The following is a 21,259-nucleotide window of genomic DNA, read 5'->3' on the forward strand; positions in this document are numbered from 1 at the left end:
AGCAGAAGGAGCCTTTATTAGATCTAGCAAAAAATTTATTGAGGGAGAACAGAATTCATCCTATTTCTTTAGACTTGAGAAATTTCACTTTAAAAATAACACTATCCATAAGTTAAACATTGATGGTGAGACAGACGACCAAAAATTAATTGCAAAATACTGTAGCAATTTTTACAAAAAATTGTATAGCTCTACGTACTGTCAGGAATCCACAGATATGTTTTTTAACTCACTGAATAATGTTCACTCTATCAGTGATATAGAATCTAAACAGTGTGATGAACCCATCAAAGTTGAAGAGATTATAGAGTCAATCAAACATCTAAAGAACAATAAATCACCAGGTGTTGATGGAATTACATCAGAATTTTACAAATTATTTTCTGAACAAGTAGCTCCCTTCCTATTTGAAGTATTTTTTAGAGAGTTTTAAAAACAATGTTCTCCCTCCTACAATGAGTCAGGGTGTAACGGTTTTCATCCTCCTCTTCTGAGGAGGAGTAGGAAGGATCGGACCAATGCGCAGCGTGGTAAGTGTCCATAATATAATTTTAATGAAAGATAACTGAACACAGAAAACAAAAGAATAAGAGAATAAATGGAAACCGACACAGTCCCGTATGGAGCAAACACTGATACGGAAAATAATCACCCACAACCAAAATGGGGAAAACAGGCTACCTAAGTATGATTCTCAATCAGAGACAACGATCGACAGCTGCCTCTGATTGAGAACCATACCAGGCCAAACATAGAAAAAAGAACATAGACTACGGACCTCAACTCACGCCCTGACCAAACTAACACAAAGACATAAGGACCCCACAAAGACCACCCCCCCCCCCAAAGGTGCGGACTCTGGCCGCAAAACCTGGGTCTGGGTGGGTGTCTGTCTGCGGTGGCGGCTCTGGCGCGGGACGTGGACCCACTCCACCATAGTCTTGGCCCACTTAAGTGGCGCCTTTGGAGCGGCGACCCTCGCCGTTGACCTCGTACTGGGAACCCTAACAGCGGGCCACGAATAGACGGGAGACTCCGGCAGCACCATAGTGAAGGGCAACTCCAGCAGTGCTGTAGTGAAGACTCTGGCAGCGCTGGAGTGAAGGGCGACACCGGCAGCTCCTGACTGACGGGCGGCTCCGGCAGCTCCTGACTGACGGGCGGCTCCGGCAGCCCCTGACTGACGGGCGGCTCCGGCAGCACCTGACAGACGGACGGCTCTGGCAGCTCAGGACAGGCGGGCGGCTCCGGCAGCTCAGGACAGACGGGTGGCTCTGGCAGCTCAGGACAGATGAGTGGCTCTGGCAGCTCCGGACTGACGGGCGGCTCTGGCCTGGAGATTGAACCTGGAGGGAGGAGACGGAGAGACAGCCTGGTGCGTGGGGCTGCCACAGGACCCACCAGGCTGGGGAGACCTACAGGAGGCCTGGTGCGTGGAGGGGGCACCGGATGGACCGGGCTGTGGGGGAGCACTGGAGCTCTGGTGCGCAGCCTTGGCACCACTCCTCCAGGCAGGATGACCACTTTAGCCCGGACCATCCGGAGTGCAGGCACAGGTTGAACCGAGCTGTGGGTGAGCACTGGAGATCTGTTGCATACTACTCACACCTCTCCCTTAGGCTCAATGCCCACTTTCGCCCGGCACGGGCGGAGCGCAGGCATAGGACGTACTGCACCCTCCCAGCGCCCAGGGGTTAATAACACTGATACCTAAGCCTAAAAGATACGTGCTGCTCATTGATAACTGGCGTCCAATTTGTCTTCTTAATAATGACTATAAGATATTAGCCTTACTACTTGCAAAAATAATTAAAGAAGTCCTGGATGCAATCATTGATGAAACACAGTCTGGCTTCATGAGGAACAGACATATTTCTAACAATGTCAGACTAGTATTAGACATACTTGACTACTCAGACCTAATAACTGAGGATAGCTTCATATTATTTTTAGATTTTTATAAAGCATTTGACACAGTAGAGCATCAGTTTCTCTTCCACTCCCTTGAGAGACTTGGCTTTGGGGATTTTTTCTGTGCGGCTATTAAGACATTCTATGCAAATGGTAACAGCTCTATCAAATAGAAATATGGCACCTCACCTCGATTTGATTTAAAGAGAGGAATTAGGCAAGGCTGTACTATCTCTCCGTACCTGTTTTTATTAATCACCCAACTTCTTGCAAATTCTTTAAATAATAGTCCTGTACAAGGTATTTCCATAGCTGGTAAAGAAATTATTATAAACCAGCTGGCTGATGATACTACACTTTTTCTGAAAGACGCTGACCAAATTCCCATATCGATCAATGTGATACAATCCTTTTCCAAAGCGTCTGGTCTGTATCTTAACATTAATAAATGTGAACTCATAGCTGTCAAAGATTGTGTGACACCTTCATATTGTTGTATTCCAGTAAAAGAAGAACTTACATATTTAGGCATAACCATTACAAAGGATCAAAAGTCTAGAAGCTAACTAAATTTTAACCCTCTTATTAAAAACCCCAAGAATAAGCTAAATCAATGGCTACAGAGGGACTTATCTTTAAAAGGTAGAGTCCTAATAACCAAGGCTGAAGGTATCTCTAGACTAACATATGGCGCTCTATCTTTATATCTTGACAGTAAAATAAGGAGATAGACCAGATGCTTTTCAACTTTCTTTGGAGAAACCGTACCCATTACATTAGGAAAACTGTTGTAATGAACACTTATGAGAATGGTGGACTGAATTTTCTGGACTTTACTACTTTAAATAATACTTTTAAGATCAATTGGATAAAACAATTCCCAAGAAGACCCACTTCTATCTGGAATTTTATTCCTCATCATGTCTTCTCTACTTTTGGTGGCCTTAACTTCATGTTGTTTTGCAATTATAATATTGACAAAGTTCCAGTGAAACTTTCTGCTTTTCATCGGCAGGTTTTCTTATCATGGTCCTTAATTTATAAACACAATTTTTCTCCACACAGATATTTGATAGGAATAATCGGGATATATTGTTTAAAAAATACATCTTTGTTTTTAGAATATTGGTTCCAAAATAATATCTTATTGGTGAGCCAACTGGTAAATGCAGAGGGTCTTTTAATCAGTTATAAGGAATTCTTATCACTTTACAAGGTCCCTGTAACACCTAAAGATTTTGCAATTCGTTTAGATGCCATTCCCTCAGGTGTTGCTCTGTTATTCAGGAACTTGTCAAGACCTGACCCTCAGAGCCTACCTTTTATTGACCCGGTTGACTCATCAGTAGGAAAGATTTGTTTCTCTTTTGGTCCATTCAACAACAGCGATGCGATCCTTGTTTCAGCAGGATGTTGTATCCTTATGTCATGCCTTATTGGAATGGATTTATTGATAATATCTGTTGGGAAAAAGTTTGGATGTTGCCACACACATACCTACCTACTTGTTAACAAAATTAAGGAAGTTTCCTTTAAAGTTATTCATAAATATTATCCTGCCAACCACTATATGAAGACGTTTAATTAAGGACCACCCAGAAACAGTGTTGCATCTTTTTTGGCATTGTATTCATGTAAGAAAACTGTGGCAAGACATCAGTAGATTTATAATTGAACACCTTTATGAAGATTTTACACTATTGTGGAGAGATGTACTGCTTGGATTCTTTACATACGTTAGACATAAGCTGAAGCAATTTTATGTAATTAATTTCATTATTCTTTTGGCCAAATTTCATATACACAAATGTACATTTACAAACAGAAAACCACATTTTCTTACCCTACAAAAAGAAATTGAAGTGTATTTTAAGATGGTTAAATGCTCTACTAACAAAATAGCTGTTCGAATTGTAAGTATATGCATGTCCCTTAAGGTCCTTGTGTAATGTCATGTGATGTCATATTGTCATATTGTACCCCCTAGCTCGATTGCCCATTGTTTGTAATCTATGTATGCTTGTGTTTTCTCATGTGCTTTATGTATTGATTTGTTGTTAAAAAAAAATTAAAAGAGGAAAAAAAAGAAGATTGAAACCATTTCAATGTTTGAATGCTAGTTTTATGGGTATTATGACTCATACTGTGGTACTATGGAGCAAAGCAGGAAGTAAAATAAGTATAAGCAGGAAGTGTATCCATCAAAATGTGTTGTGATTTGTTGATTCAACGCAACTGACGTTGCAAAAAGTACATTAAATTGCATGATCCACATCAGTTAACATTATCCGAAGGAATATTCTACATTACATTGAAATTATTGCATCATAATACCAGGCAGCCATTGCGAGTGTACCCAAGAGTTTACCAGTCAAATAGCCAGGGTCAGAGGTTCCAAAACCGTTCAATTAATCTAATTTCAATAGTCATTCTTTCAGATCTCTGACAAAAATCAAGGAATGGTTTAAATAGAATATGTACCAATTAGATTGTTAGATTTACTATTCTCTATATAATTGACGGGAATTCTTCCAATCACTGCATGTCTACACTACATCCGCCTTCTCCCAGTCAGCCAATCTGCTTCCTCAAGTGGAATAAATAGGTTGTTTGTGAAATCCATTATATGTTCTTTGTAAAGAGCGATTTTCCCTTCTACGTGTGTTGGAATCCCCAAACATTTATTTTGTGAAGGTATGAAAACGTATTAGTTGAATATGCAACATGTGGGTGACTAGTTGCTTATATTAGCTAACTTGCAATGTGTTACATACATTTGCTAGGAACAAAACGGTTGTGCTAGTTAGCTATGTTAGCTTAGTGGTGAGGAGGTTAGCTTAGGTAAGTAGCGAAATTACTAGCCAGCTTCACATAAGTAGCTAACAGTTAACTAACATGTTTTAATTCGTTAGCCAACTAACAGATTGTTGAACAATCGATTTTGGTTTGCTAGCTGCCACTGCCCGTCTTGAACTAGTTAGCTAGCTATGCTAGCTAGCAAACAAAGACGGTGGCTTTCACATTTTGATTACGTTACTCTACAGTAACTAACGTTGGCTAGCTAGTTGATTTAGCTACTGTATATTACATTTAGTTACCTAGCCAATGGTAACTCTCAACGCCACTCGTTACCATATACGATTAGCTTGTTAAACGTTAGCCAAAATGTGTTTTAGACTGAAATGATCTGTTATAGCTAACGTTATAACGAAACACGTTGCTAGCCAGCTTAACGTTAGCTTTAGCCTTCCTCTGGCTTTGACATCTCGTGTATCCGCATGCATTTTTTTTTTGCCCGATGGTGTTAACTATAACAAATCAATGTAGTGACTCTGTTAATGACTGTCCTTTTAATTAGATGCAAGGAAACCAGGGCCCCCGTGGAGAACAGCAGTATCATGGCCCATCTAGACACCAGTTTGAAAACCAGAAAAATCCTGGAGTCAACAGCAATGGACAGCATGCAGATGAGCAGGAGAGCCCAAGTAAGATAGGTTTCATTGACTCCTGAGCCCTGTATTGGAAGGAAATTAAATCATCCAGTATTAGATGATTCTAATATTTTCTTCTCTTTAGATGCAGGGATAACCATAGATCTACAAAACTTCAGGAAACCTGGAGAGAAGACTTACACTCAGCGCAGCCGTCTGTTTGTGGGAAATTTACCAACTGGTGTTACAGAGGCAGAGGTGGAGAAGTTGTTTTCCAAGTATGGCAAGGCAGCTGAGATTTTCATCAACAAGGACCGGGGGTTTGGATTCATTAGACTGGTAAGTAGTTAGTGTAGCGGATGACCGAGTGCATCACTACTGCCTTCCTGAGATGTAGAAGTACCGTCACCCCCGATTCAGAATTGCCTTAGCTTTCTGGGTCAGTTGACAGTGCCTCTTGAGTTTTTGTTACAGTGGGGAGGGTCGTAGGTTTGCACTCCGGTTTGGGCTTAATTTCCACTCTGTCACAGTAGCATGTTCAAGGGATAGAAGTTATATTCCTCAATCTTAAATGAATGAGAAAGCATTCACTTGTGACTACTTTCTAAATGTTCTTATTTTATACTTTTCTACCAACAGGAGACAAAAACAGTGGCTGAGATTGCTAAAGCCGAGCTTGATGACACTTCATTCAGAGGCAGACAGTTGCGCGTGCGATTTGCAACACATGGTGCTGCTCTAACTGTGAGGAATTTGCCACAGTTCATTTCCAATGAGCTCCTGGAAGAGGCTTTCTCTGTCTTTGGCCAGATTGAAAGGGCCATAGTCATAGTAGATGATAGAGGGAGACCCACAGGAAAAGGGATTGTGGAATACACAGCCAAGCCTGCAGCAAGGAAGGCTCTGGATAGGTGTGCAGATGGGGCCTTTCTATTGACTGCGTAAGTATCAGGCTGTAAATAAAATGAAAATAAGTGATGTTTCAAATGCATTTTGTTGTAATGTTTTCAAAATGGGAGAGGTAATGCTGATTGTTTTACGCTTTTCAGATTCCCCAGGCCAGTGACAGTTGAGCCAATGGAGCAGTTTGATGAGGATGAGGGACTGCCAGAGAGGATTGTAAACAAAAACCAAGTGTTTCACAAGTGAGTAATCATAGTTTTGGGGTTTTGGCATACTTTCTCCAAATACATTGGTCAGAACTGTGCATAGAACAATCTTGCACCATGCTGCTGAAAAGAGGTACAATCCATGACAGTGTTGCATATTGATCTGGTTTTCTTGTGTAAAATCTCTCTGCCAGGGAGCGGGAGCAGCCACCGAGATTTGCTCAGCCAGGGACATTTGAGTATGAGTATGCCATGCGCTGGAAGGCCCTGATGGAGATGGAGAAGCAACAGTATGAGCAGGTGGACAGGAACATCAAGGAAGCTCATGAGAAGCTGGAGCAAGAGATGGAGGCAGCTAGACATGAGCACCAGGTTATCTTGATGAGACAAGGTATGTATGGTCTGGGTCCACTCTACAGACACCTTATCAGTCCAAGGTTAAGGACACTAATAAACACAAAACAGGGTGTCTTATGGAGAAATGTATGTATTTCTTGAAGTGTCCTACCCCAGATGTCAATCTCATACACCACTTAAATCCAATCCTGTTGGTAATTGATTCATATGGTGTAGGTCTTTTGACTAGGTTACTAACAAATGGGGTGTTCATCTCATTACAGACCTGCTGAGGCGTCAAGAGGAGCTGAGGAGAATGGAGGAGCTCCATAACCAGGAGATGCAGAAGAGGAAGCAGATGGAGCTGCGTCAGGAAGAGGAACGTCGCAGGAGGGAGGAGGAGATGAGGATGCACAGTGAGGAGATGATGAGGCGGCAGCAGGAGGGCTTCAAGGGGAACTTCCCTGGAAATGTGAGTCATTGCTATTTGAGACTGGTTTAAAAAAATATATATATCTATCATTATTCCTCTATACTCAAATGGAAGTTGCCTAAATGTTTCTACGCACCTTTGCAATTGTGTTTGTGGTAAAGCAATTGGAAAAAGGACCATTATTCACTAAAACAATATTTTGGTTGCTTATTCTAAGCTGTCTATTGTTTAATCTATCTGATTAAAGAATGTATTTTTTTAATGCGTTATCATTTTTCTTAGCGGGAGCAGGAGATGCGGATGCACATGCAAGGTAAGGTTTACATTAGCTTTCAGATCTTCACTGAGCTGTCAAGGGTGATGGTCACCATGTTATCTAGTATATACAGTAGGGTCCGGAATTATTGGATCCCTTGATACGTCTTAGATCCCTCCCAATGTGTTCTTTTGAACCCCATCATTTTTAGAATAAAAAAATGACTTCTTGCAACCTCTTTTGCTGAGCAATTGCATTAGGATAAAATATATTTTGTATTTTATTTTTAGCATACAATATAGCTCAGTATTTTTTTTTTCTATTTTTTTTTTCTAGTCTTAATCAAGGAATCCAATCATTCCTGACCCCACTGTATTGTATTGGTTTGCTGATGTGCTGTCTGTTTTTTGGTTTGGTGTAGGTCAAGGAATTAACAGAAACCCGATGGGTGCTGGTGAAGTAAACCCCAGCGTGCCCATCCCTGGAGCTGCCAACATACCTGCTGAGAACCCCCCTTTAATGGTAATGTTAGACATTTTAGAATAACAAACTATATATTTACATACCAAGATCAACACATTTATTGTGCCAACAGGGATAGGGTAACCAAATATGTATTTGATCATTTCACCTCTTTGTTAATCTTGTAAATCTCATGTAAATATATAGCTGCAAGAGACTCTTTCATTTGTCATTATCACTCATCTTGTGTGTATTTTCTGTTTTCTCCCAGCAGGGGGCAGGAAACAACAACATGCCCGTAGGAGGCCAGCCTGTGTTCCCAAGAGTCCCTGGCCAAGGCCCTGCAGACTTTGGTGCCAACAAGCGTCGCAGATTCTAAAATGGTCAATTACTTTTTTAAACTTTTGAAACTGTACTATATTTAAAAATTCATACATGGTATGTTATGTACTGTGAAAATTGCATGGGAAATATTCAGAATGTTTTTGTTTTAAAATAGCATCACGAGTTGGCATTTTCGTATTTCAGATGAATACTGATTCTGTATAGACTTTTTTTATTTTATTCCTCAAAGCAATGTTTTATATAGCAATAGTAAATGTGTCACTCATTCTCTCTCAATAAGCCTTTCTGGACTGTTTTAAATAAAATTGTAATTCCTTGGTACTTTTTCATGTGTTTTATTTGTGAGTTAACCGTGTTAGAATATAATCCTTTCCTTCAAAAGGCTGGTTCAGCGAAGGAGTCGGGAGTATTTTGGTCTGTAATGAAGCCCTCTTGTGGGGGAAAACTCATTCGTATTTGTTGTATGGCACAATGTATTGCTTAAACAACTAATATAAGGACAGGACATGAGACGGGAGTAGAAATTAACGGGGGCATTGTTTAATGCGTTTCACAGGAAGAACATTCCAAGCATTTCAACGTGGGTTAGCAAGGGGGGGGGTTTATAGGTGCACTAAAGGGACAAAACTAGAATATCAATTCACAACAGTATTGGCTGGGCCTTGCTCCCCAGTGGGTGGGCCTATGCCCTCCCAGGCCTACCCATAGCTGCGCCCCTGCCCGATCATGTAAAATCCTGATTTCCTTCTACGAACTGTAACTCAGTAAGATATTTGAAATTGTTGCATGTTGCATTCATATTTATGTTCAGTATACTTCAAAACACTGCTATGCTTCTCAGTGAAAAATAGTATAAAGCTATATTTGTCTTATAAAATAACATTGTTCCTCTAATATACTGTACAAACTGGTGTACAGTAAAATAGGGCTTTTAACTCTGGCCATTTAAACATTGAACTCAAGTGTTTGTCCAACAAACATCAACTGTTTTTTTTTGCCAGTCTACCACAGGAGGTTGGTGGCACCTTAATTCGGGAGGACGGGCTCGTGATAATGGCTGGAGCAGAATTAGTGGAACGGTATCAAATACATGGTTTCCATGAGTTTGATGCTGTTCCAGCCATTATTATGAGCCGTTCTCCACTCATCAGTCTCCACTGCAGTCTACAACTTACCACATTGACAACCTGCTCTTACCATTTATTTGCAGATCAAAACAATAGCGTAAATGTTTTGACATTTTTCAGGTCTGTTTAGAATTCTCTTTAATAGTTGGCCATTAAGCGAAACAATTGGAGCTTTGAGGTATTCTGTATTTCCAGAGGCAGCAAGAATGTGACGTGACTGGACATCAGGCCTGGACCCAGAGCATGGTGTTTTTAGTGCAGACCTTCATTTAGCCACGAGACAGTCACATAGATCTCAGGAGTAGCTGGTTAGCTTGACCTTCATTTCGCCATGAGACAGTCCATTGATCTCAGGAGTAGCTGGTTAGATTGATGTAGTTTTATAAGAATTTGTATGTTTCAACTCCAAAGTTACCATCCAGGATCTCAGAAAGGTCTTTGAAGTAGGGATGTATCCTGATTCAAGCTTGGACCACACTGGTGTATCTTTAGAGAAAATGGAATAAATGGTACACCAATATTCACTAGATTTGAGATAACTTAGTGTTACCATCGAAACAATACATTTAAAGTAAGACACTTCAAGGACAACAAGACTAGCTCACCAAGTGTCACTTCAAAAGCACCAGGGGACAATACTAGGATCTCTAAGATGCTGCTGAATTAAAATGTCAGCTTGCAGGAAAATATCTGAAAGAGATTGTATAAACAGATGAAAGGGGGATATAAACTCAAATAATCACATTTAACCCAAAACCTATAGCCTACATTTTAATTTGCATATTTGACGGTGGAATGAAACGCTACCTTATTCTGTCCATTTCAAGTGCAGGAAATAGGTTTTGACCACTACCAAACAAAGACATTTTGATGTAGTAGATAAAATGTCCAACGTACCTAAAGGGAAAGAGGTAGAACATGCAACTGACGTGAAGTTTAGCCTTACGAAAGTGTTCATGCCCCTTGACTTAATCCACATTTTGGTGTTACAGCCTGAATTCAAAATGGATTCAATAGATTTTTTCTCACCCATATCAAATCAGATTTTATTTGTCACATGCGCCAAATACAACAGGTGTAGACCTTACAGTGAAATGCTTACAAGCCTTTAACCAACAATGCCATTTTAAGAAAAATAAGTGTTAAGTAAAAAATAGATAAGTAAAAAATAGAAAATAAAAGTAACAAATCATTTAACAGCAGCTGAAGATAACAATAGCAAGGCTATATACATGGGGTACCGGTACAAAGTCAATGTGCGGGGGCACCAGTTAGTCGAGGTAATTGAGGTAATATGTATATTACCATTAAAAGTTTGGGGTCACTTAGAAATGTCTTTGTTTTGGAGCTAAAAGCAATTTTTTGTCCATTAAAATAATATCAACATTTATCAGAAATACAGTGTAGACATTGTTAATGTTGTAAATTACTATTGTAGCCTGAAACTGCAATTTTTTAAATGGAATATCTACATAGGCATACAGAGGCCCATTATCAGCAACATCACTCCTGTGTTTCAATGGCACGTTGTGTTAGCTAATCCAAGTTTATCATTTTAAAAGGCTAATTGATCGTTAGAAAACCCTTTTGCAATTATGTTAGCACAGCTGAAAACTCTTGTGCTGATTAAAGAAGCAATAAAACTGGCCTTCTTTAGACTAGTTGAGTATCTGGAGCATCAGCATTTGTGGGTTCGATTACAGGTTCAAAATGGCCAGAAACAAAGATCTTTCTATTGAAACTCGCCAGTCTATTCTTGTTCTGAGAAATTAAGGCTATTCCATGTGAGAAATTGCGAAGAAACTGAAGATCTTGTACAACGCTGTGTACTACTCCCTTCACAGAACAGCGCAAACTGGCTCAAACCAGAATAGAAAGAGGAGTGGGAGACCCCGGTGCACAACTGAGCAAGAGGACAAGTACATTAGAGTGTCTAGTTTGAGAAACAGACGCCTCACAAGTCTTCAACTGGCAGTTACACTAAATAGTACCTCCAAAACACCAGTCTCAACATCAACAGTGGAGAGGCGACTCCGGAATGCTGGCATTCTAGGCAGAGTTGCAAAGAAAACACCATATCTCAGACTGGTCAATAAAAATAAAAGATTAGGATGGGCAAAATAACACAGACACTGGACAGAGGAGCTCTGCCTAGAAGGCCAGCATCCCGGAGTCGCCTCTTCACAAAAAAATGAGCTTTTCTTTCAAATACAAGGACATTTCGTAGTGACCCCAAACTTTTGAACAGTAGTGGACATGTAGGTAGAGTTAAAGCAACTATGCATATATATATATATATATATATATATATATATATATATTAAACAGAGAGTAGCAGCAGTGTAAAAAAGGGGTCTGGGTAGCCCTTTGATCAGCTGTTCAGGAGTCTTATGGCTTGGGGATAGAAGCTGTTACCGCTTGAAGTTCAGTAGCAGAGAGAACTGTCTATGACTAGGGTGGCTGTAGTCTGACAATTTTTAGGGGCTTTCTCTGACATCGCCTGGTATAGAGGTCCTGGATGGCAGGAAGCTTGGCTCCAGTGATATCCTGGGCCATACGGATTACCCTCTGTAGTGCCTTGCGGTCGGATGCCGAGCAGTTGCCATACCAGGCAGTGATGGAACCAGTCAAGATGCTCTCGATGGTGCAGCTGTAGAACCTTTTGAGGATCTGAGGAACCATGCCAAATCTTTTCAGTCTCCTGAGGGGAATAGGCTTTTTTTTTGCCCTCTTCATGACTGTCTTAGTGTGTTTGAACCATGTTAGTTTGTTAGTGATGTGGACACCAAAGAACTTGAAGCTCTCAACCTGCTCTCCTACAGCCCCGTCAATGAGAATGGAGGCGTGCTTGGTCTTCCTTTTCCTGTAGTCCACAATCATCTCCTTTGTCTTGATCAGTTTGTTGTCCTGGCACCACACGGCCAGGTTACTGACCTCCTCCCTATAGACTGTCTCATCGTTGTCGGTGATCAGGCCTACCATTGTTGTGTCATCGGCAAACTTGATGATGGTGTTGGAGTCATGCTTGGCCATGCAGTCTTGAGTGAACAGGGAGTACAATAGGAGGATCTGCGAGGCGGATGTGTTGTTACCTACCCGTACCACCTTCGGGCGGCCCGTCAGGAAGTACATGATCCAGTTGCAGAGGGAGGGGTTTAGTCCCAGGGTCCTTAGCTTAGTGATGAGCTTTGATGTCACTATGGTGTTGAACACTGAGCTGTGGTCAATGAATAGCATTCTCACATAGGTGTTTCTTTTGTCCAGGTAGAAAAGGGCAGTATTGAGTGCAATAGAGATTGCATCATCTGTGGCTCTGTTGGGGCAGTAGGCAAATTGGAGTGGGTCTAGAGTTTCTGGGATAATGGTGTTGATGTGAGCCATGACTAGCCTTTCAAAGCACTTCATGGCTACAGATGTGAGTGCTACGGGTCAGTAGTCATTTAGGCAGGTTACCTTAGTGTCCATGGGCACAGGGACTATGGTGGTCTGCTTGAAACATGTTGGTATTACAGACTCAGTCAGGGACAGGTTGAAAATGTCAGTGAAGACACTTGCCAGTTGGTCAGCGCATGCTCAGAGTCTGTCTAGCCCTGTGGCCTTCTGAATGTTGACCTGTTTAAAGGTCTTACTCACATCGGCTACGGAGAGCGTGATCATACAGTCGTCTGGAACAGCTGATGCTCTAATGCACGTTTCAGTGTTAGTTGCCTCGAAGCGAGCATAGAAGTAATATGCTGTAGCTTGTCTGGTAAGCTTGTGTCACTGGGCAGCTCACAGCTGTGGTTTCCTTTGTAGTTTGTAATAGCTTGCAAACCCTGCCACATCAGACCAGGTCGGAGCAGGTGTAATACAATTAAATCTTAGTCCTGTATTGACGCTTTGCCTGTTTGATGGTTCGTCGGAGGGCATAGCGGGATTTCTTATAAGCTTCCGGGTTAGAGTCCTGCTCCTTATAAGCGTCAGCTCTAGCCTTTAGCTCAGTGTGGATGTTGCCTCTAATCCATGGCTTCACAGTGAGCGTACGTACATATGTCATTGCACTTATTGATGAAACCAGTAACTGATGTGGTGTACTCCTCAATGCCATTGGAAGAATCCCGCAACATATTCCAGTCTGTGCTAGCAAAACAGTCCTCTAGCTTAGCATCTGTTTCTACTGGTGCTTTCTGCTTTCGTTTTTCGCTTGTAAGCAAGAATCAGGAGGACAGAATAATGGTCAGATTGGCCAAATAGAGGGCGAGGGAGAGCTTTGTACGCATCTCTGTGTGTGGAGTAAAGGTGGTTTAGTTTTTTCCCCCTCTGGTTGCACATTTGACATGCTGGTAGAAATGAGGTTAAACGGATTTAAGTTTCCTTGCATTAAAGTCCCCGGCCACTAGGAGTGCCTCCTCTAGATGAGCGTTTTACTGTTTGTTTATGGCCTTATACAGCTCATTGAGTGCTGTCTTAGTGCCAGCATTGGTTTGTGGTGGTAAATAGACAGCTACTTAGAATATAGATGAAAACTCTCTTGGTAAATAGTACAGTTTATCATGAGATACTCTACCTAAGGCGAGCTAAACCTCGAGACTTCCTTAGATATCGTGCACCAGCTGTTGTTTACATATATGCTTCTACACCTGCATTGCTTGCTGTTTGGGGTTTTAGGCTGGGTTTCTGTACAGCACTTTAGGATATCAGCTGATGTACGAAGGGCTATATAAATAAATTTGATTTGATTTGATATATACAAAGACCCCGCCCCGTGTCTAAACGAGGCTGCTTTTTCTATCCTGCCGATAGATTGTATAACCCGCCAGCTGCATGTTCTTAATGTCGTCGTTCAGCCACGACTCGGTGAAACATAAGATATTACAGTTTTTAATGTCCCATTGGTAGGATATACGTGCTTTGTTTTCCAGCGATTGAACTTTAGCTAGCAGGATGGACGGCAAAGGCAGATTAGTCACTTGTCGCCTGATCATCACAAGGCACCCTGATCTATTTCCGCAAATTCTCAATTTCCTTCTCCAGTGAAGGACGGGGATCTGGACCTGGTCATGTGTCAGTTGAATATCGCTCCCGTCCGACTCATTGAATAAAAACTATTTGTCTAATCTGAGGTGAATAATCGCAGTTCTGATGTCCAGAAGCTCTTTCTGCTCCTTCCGGTAGCAGCAACATTATGTACCAAACAAGTTACGAACAATGCAAAAAACAAAACAAAAAAATAGTATGGTTGGTTAAGATCCGATAAGAGACGATCCCATGGCACTAATCCTAAGTGTAGGGGTGTTAACCCGAGTGTCCTGGCTAAATTCCAAATCTGACCCTCATACCATTATGGCCACCTAATCATCCCCAGATTCCAATTGGCTCATTCATCCCCATCCTCTCCTCTGTAACTATTACCCAGGTCGTTGCTGTAAATGAGAATGCGTTCTTAGTCAACTTACCTGGTAAAATAAGGGTTAAATAAATAAATAAAACATTTAAGTAATAAAACAAGCATGAAATTCAAATTTAAAAAATGTCCGCTGTCGTTTTACAAGACATAAACCTCAGTAATAATGAAACATTTTATTTTGGAGGTATTTTGTATGCAAGTGTCAGACACAAACAAATACAGGTGGCTCATAATTAGGCATGCCTTTTCATTATTTTGTGTGAATTTGCACAAGCTAAAAAACAATGCAGTGTGTTATGGGATACCACTTAGCTCTGTGGTACCTCTGTGTACTTTACAAATCAAGAATACATATTTAATATCCCCCCAAAACAATTGATTTGAAGACATAGACTGAGCGTCTTTCCTCTGATTGCTGTAATAACTGGAATCCGTTCAGGGAGAGACTGAGGAAATGACCAGTAGCCCTGTAGCCTCTTCCACCCGTGCACCCCCTCCAATACCAAGGACTACTACGGGAAAGGCGTGAACTTCTTCTATCTGCGAGACAAAGTGGTGGTAGGCATTATCCTGTGAAACGTGTTCAACAGAATGCCCGTCGCAAGGAAAGTGAGAACCGTCACAAATGTCGGAGGATAAATATTTTCTCTGTTCTAACACTTAGTGTCACCAAAGTGAAGTTCAAAACAGAGTTAAATATAGACTGATTTGCTTTGCATTCTTGTCTTTGCAGATCATTAAAGATGGAGAGGAACATGCCGATCTGAATGAAGTGGCTAAGCTCTTCAACATTCACGACGACTGAGTCTTCTCTCAGAGCCTATGCTGGGAGATGTACGCTGTCACTACTCATGAAGGCTTTGAACTTTCACAGTCATCGCCAGGCTTTGGCAGACCCTAATATGATGATGCATTTGAAGAGAAAAGGGAGACTCTCTGACACATCTACTCTGTACATCTACATTTCATGTCGCTGGAATATTTTCATATTTTGGTAATTTATATCACATGCATCTGTTTTTTTCTTTTCTATTCAAGATAGTGAATAGTAATATTCACCCTGTCTAATCAATCTTTAGTTTAAATGTTGCATTTTGTGATCAAGGTGAAATTGTTCATCCCGGGAATACAGGTGACGTGTACAAAGTACTAACAATATGGTACGTGGAGGTTATTTTTCAGTGTGATCAGAGCAGTTCATTATGTTAAAGGCTGCAATAAAAAAATATTTTGAATTATCCCACCATTTGCATTATTATGTCCAAAGATATGACCTCTCAGTTAGGGGAACTGGTTCTGATATGGAATGTTAGCACTATAGTCTAGCACTTTGATACATGTTTTCTTGGAAATGTACTTTATTAAGACATCATGGTTTCGCATCGTTGAAATGTTGGTAATTAAATTACACAAGCTCAAATTTGGAATCTATTATGCAAGGGTTACCCATGTTGAAACAAAGTTTAGTTAATCAAAAGAGCCATTCCCAAATGTCAACCATCACTACTAACCTGCCTGCACTGCTCCTACAGACTGTTCCTGGCGTGGTAAAAGTGCCATGGCTCTCCTTGGAGTGGCTGGGAACAGGCAGTCCTGCTCAGAGAGTACCTGACCTGTGCGGGTTATAGCAGATGTGAGGGAAAGGTCTTATGACAACATGTGCAGCTAACATCCCTGTTGCTAAGGTAGGCATAATTACTATTTTTTTAAACTGTGTGAAATGTATTGCCGCCTCATGTCTGACTTTTACTATAAATCTGAGTTACATTTTAGCAGACACTCTTATCCAGAGAGACTTACAATTAATGCATTCATCTTATGGTACTGTAGCTAGGTGAGACAACTACACAATCATATCATGTACATTTTCCCTCAAAGTATTTATCAGCAAAGTTTGTACTTGTGGTAAAAGGGAAGTGCCTTTATTTTTAATATATATATATATATATATATATATATATATATATATATATATATATTTGGGGGGGGGTTACTACATAGGTGTTGTAATTTATCTAGGTGTTCAAAGATACTGAAGTGATTAACCTGTGAACAGAAAATGTAACCCTTCGAGGTAGAGTTTAATTAACTAGTTGAGACAACTAACATTTTTCATAAGAAATAAATATGCAAAATATCTTCCCATTTTGCCCTTTTTTATTTGACTCCTTGAAAGTAATTTCCTTTAACTTTGTACCCTTGATTATTGCATTTGACTGCCTTGAGTGCCCCTCTTCTCATGCTAGACTTCAAATGTGTCATCCAAGATCGCATAGCAGTTCAGACGTCTTTTGTCCTCGTCTTGTCGTGTCCTGTATATATATATATTTACAACTTTTTTCACATACATTTTATTTTTATTTTCCATCAACTCATCTTCTAAACACTCTCCTGCAACCAGCCTCACCAATTTATATTTATAAAAAAGTATTATTTACCTCAGATCTGCAATCCTTCAGGAAGCTAGCCAGAAACTCCAGGAGGCTGGCCAGAAACTAGCCAGAAGCTAGCCAGGAGCTAGCCCAGAAGCTAATCAGAAGCTAACCACGGTTTGTGGTCATCGGCTGTCCTTTAGCTCGAAAATCTATCGAAAATCTATCGCCAGTTTTGTACGGCGCAGCGCGGCTCGGAACGGAACATACCGGACCAATTTTTCTCTCCATGTCCCTGGATTTCAACTGCTCTCTGGACATTCATACCCGGATCTCACAGCTAGCTAGCTGCTATCCGTGTGACAGTCGGCTTTCGTCGATTCCGGAGCAAACATCGATTGTTCCGGTGCTAGCCAGCTCCGTCAATCACGCCTGAGTTCCATCATTCACTCCTGGGCTGCAGTCACCTATCCGGACCCGTTTCACTGCCTACGCGGAGCCCCACCGGGCCTTCACAACCGGACTGCCGACGTTATCTACCTGAAGGAGATCCGGCTGGCTCCTCTGTCGCGACGTTACCGGAACGCCCATCTGCGGCCCGCTAACCGTTAGCTGTCTTTCCGGCTGCTATCTGAATAGACAATCGGACAATTTATTTATTTGATTCTTCTCGGGCCTCTATAACTATATCTATTGTTCTTATTTTTGTTGTTGTTGTGTGATTTGGATTAATCCCCTCTACCACACGGAACCCCACTAATCTACTGACCGAACGCAAGAGGTGGCTAACAACAGACTCCATCCTATGCTAGCTTGCTACCGGTTGGCTTGGCTAGCTGTCTAAATCGCCGTGACCCTAAACCAACCTCTCCACTCACTGGACCCTTTTGATCACTCGACTAAGCATGCCTCTCCTTAATGTCAATATGTCTTGTCCATTGCTGTTCTGGTTAGTGTTTATTGGCTTATTTCACTGTAGAGCCTCTAGTCCTGCTCACTATACCTTATCCAACCTATTAGTTCCACCACCCACACATGCAATGACATCTCCTGGTTTCAATGATGTTTCTAGAGACAATATCTCTCTCTTCATCACTCAATACCTAGGTTTACCTCCACTGTATTCACATCCTACCTTACCTTTGTCTGTACATTATACCTTGATGCTATTTTATCGCCCCCAGAAACCTCCTTTTACTCTCTGTTCCAGACGTTCTAGACGACCAATTCTTATTGCTTTTAGTCGCACCCTTATTCTACTCCTCCTATGTTCCTCTGGCGATGTAGAGGTGAATCCAGGCCCTGCAGTGCCTAGCTCCACTCCTATTCCCCAGGCGCTCTCTTTTGACGACTTCTGTAACCGTAATAGCCTTGGTTTCATGCATGTTAACATTAGAAGCCTCCTCCCTAAGTTTGTTCTATTCACTGCTTTAGCACACTCTGCCAACCCGGATGTTCTAGCTGTGTCTGAATCCTGGCTTAGGAAGACCACCAAAAATTCAGACATTTTAATTCCAAACTACAACATTTTCAGACAAGATAGAACTGCCAAAGGGGGCGGTGTTGCAATCTACTGCAAAGATAGCCTGCAGAGTTCTGTCCTACTATCCAGGTCTGTACCCAAACAATTTGAACTTCTACTTTTAAAAATCCACCTTTCTAAAAACAAGTCTCTCACCGTTGCCGCCTGCTATAGACCACCCTCTGCCCCCAGCTGTGCTCTGGACACCATATGTGAACTGATTGCCCCCCATCTATCTTCAGAGCTCGTGCTGCTAGGCGACCTAAACTGGAACATGCTTAACACCCCAGCCATCCTACAATCTAAACTTGATGCCCTCAATCTCACACAAATTATCAATGAACCTACCAGGTACCTCCCCAAAGCCTTAAACACGGGCACCCTCATAGATATCATCCTAACCAACTTCCCCTCTAAATACACCTCTGCTGTCTTCAACCAAGATCTCAGCGATCACTGCCTCATTGCCTGCATCCGTAATGGGTCAGCGGTCAAGCGACCTCCTCTCATCACTGTAAAACGCTCCCTGAAACACTTCAGCGAGCAGGCCTTTCTAATCGACCTGGCCGGGGTATCCTGGAAGGATATTGACCTCATCCCGTCAGTAGAGGATGCCTGGATATTTTTTAAAAATGCCTTCCTAACCATCTTAAATAAACATGCCCCATTCAAGAAATTTAGAACCAGGAACAGATATAGCCCTTGGTTCTCCCCAGACCTGACTGCCCTTAATCAACACAAAAACGTCCTATGGCGTTCTGCATTAGCATCGAACAGCCCCCGTGATATGCAGCTGTTCAGGGAAGCTAGAAACCATTATACACAGGCAGTTAGAAAAGCCAAGGCTAGCTTTTTCAAGCAGAAATTTTCTTCTTGCAACACTAACTCAAAAAAGTTCTGGGACACTGTAAAGTCCATGGAGAATAAGAACACCTCCTCCCAGCTGCCCACTGCACTGAAGATAGGAAACACTGTCACCACTGATAAATCCACCATAATTGAAAATTTCAATAAGCATTTTTCTACTGCTGGCCATGCTTTCCACCTGGCTACTCCTACCCCTGTCAACAGCACTGCACCCCCAACAGCAACTCGCCCAAGCCTTCCCCATTTCTCCTTCTCCCAAATCCATTCAGCTGATGTTCTGAAAGAGCTGCAAAATCTGGACCCCTACAAATCAGCCGGGCTAGACAATCTGGACCCTTTCTTTCTAAAATTATCTGCCGAAATTGTTGCCACCCCTATTACTAGCCTGTTCAACCTCTCTTTCGTGTCGTCTGAGATTCCCAAAGATTGGAAAGCAGCTGCGGTCATCCCCCTCTTCAAAGGGGGGGACACTCTTGACCCAAACTGCTACAGACCTATATCTATCCTACCATGCCTTTCTAAGGTCTTCGAAAGCCAAGTCAACAAACAGATTACCGACCATTTTGAATCTCACCATACCTTCTCTGCTATGCAATCTGGTTTCAGAGCTGGTCATGGGTGCACCTCAGCCACGCTCAAGGTCCTAAACGATATCTTAACCGCCATCGATAAGAAACATTACTGTGCAGCCGTATTCATTGATCTGGCCAAGGCTTTCGACTCTGTCAATCACCACATCCTCATCGGCAGACTCAACAGCCTTGGTTTCTCAAATGATTGCCTCGCCTGGTTCACCAACTACTTCTCTGATAGAGTTCAGTGTGTCAAATCTGAGGGTCTGTTGTCCGGACCTCTGGCAGTCTCTATGGGGGTGCCACAGGATTCAATTCTTGGACCGACTCTCTTCTCTGTATACATCAATGAGGTCGCTCTTGCTGCTGGTGAGTCTCTGATCCACCTCTACGCAGACGACACCATTCTGTATACTTCCGGCCCTTCTTTGGACACTGTGTTAACAACCCTCCAGGCAAGCTTCAATGCCATACAACTCTCCTTCCGTGGCCTCCAACTGCTCTTAAATACAAGTAAAACTAAATGCATGCTCTTCAACCGATCACTACCTGCACCTACCCGCCTGTCCAACATCACTACTCTGGACGGCTCTGACTTAGAATACGTGGACAACTACAAATACTTAGGTGTCTGGTTAGACTGTAAACTCTCCTTCCAGACCCATATCAAACATCTCCAATCCAAAGTTAAATCTAGAATTGGCTTCCTATTTCGCAACAAAGCATCCTTCACTCATGCTGCCAAACATACCCTTGTAAAACTGACCATCCTACCAATCCTCGACTTTGGCGATGTAATTTACAAAATAGCCTCCAATACCCTACTCAACAAACTGGATGCAGTCTATCACAGTGCAATCCGTTTTGTCACCAAAGCCCCATATACTACCCACCATTGCGACCTGTACGCTCTCGTTGGCTGGCCCTCGCTTCATACTCGTCGCCAAACCCACTGGCTCCATGTCATCTACAAGACCCTGCTAGGTAAAGTCCCCCCTTATCTCAGCTCGCTGGTCACCATAGCATCTCCCACCTGTAGCACACGCTCCAGCAGGTATATCTCTCTAGTCACCCCCAAAACCAATTCTTTCTTTGGCCGTCTCTCTTTCCAGTTCTCTGCTGCCAATGAC

At 42.0% G+C, this 21,259-nt stretch overlaps 1 protein-coding gene across 2 annotated transcripts; it reads left to right on the forward strand.

The window, feature by feature from the left end:
- Positions 1-4,246: 4,246 nt before the first annotated feature.
- LOC110533859 (non-POU domain-containing octamer-binding protein) lies at positions 4,247-8,604 on the forward strand. Of its 2 annotated transcripts, none has more exons than XM_021618415.3 (10): positions 4,247-4,605; positions 5,270-5,396; positions 5,488-5,681; positions 5,982-6,283; positions 6,392-6,487; positions 6,646-6,842; positions 7,072-7,259; positions 7,503-7,533; positions 7,898-7,998; positions 8,210-8,604. In XM_021618415.3, the coding sequence occupies exons 2-10, from the start codon at positions 5,270-5,272 to the stop codon at positions 8,315-8,317; spliced, it is 1,344 nt and encodes a 447-aa protein (XP_021474090.1). In that variant the 5' UTR covers positions 4,247-4,605; the 3' UTR covers positions 8,318-8,604. The 2 variants fall into 2 exon arrangements, with proteins under 2 accessions (XP_021474090.1, XP_021474091.1); XM_021618416.3 differs by having other exon boundaries at positions 4,285-4,605; positions 8,213-8,604.
- The last annotated feature ends 12,655 nt before the right edge of the window (positions 8,605-21,259 follow it).

The sequence above is a fragment of the Oncorhynchus mykiss genome, chromosome 10, assembly GCF_057628025.1.
Source record: "Oncorhynchus mykiss isolate SJ-2025 chromosome 10, ASM5762802v1, whole genome shotgun sequence".
NCBI lineage: Eukaryota > Metazoa > Chordata > Actinopteri > Salmoniformes > Salmonidae > Oncorhynchus > Oncorhynchus mykiss.

What these genes read in the sequence shown, in the direction of transcription:
- LOC110533859 (XM_021618415.3), top strand. Translation starts at nt 5,270, where the DNA reads ATGCAAGGAAACCAGGGCCCCCGTGGAGAACAGCAGTATCATGGCCCA. An exon ending in GATGCGGATGCACATGCAAG is followed by an intron (nt 7,534 to 7,897) that starts GTAAGGTTTACA and finishes GGTTTGGTGTAG; the next exon opens with GTCAAGGAATTAACAGAAAC. An exon ending in CTGAGAACCCCCCTTTAATG is followed by an intron (nt 7,999 to 8,209) that starts GTAATGTTAGAC and finishes GTTTTCTCCCAG; the next exon opens with CAGGGGGCAGGAAACAACAA.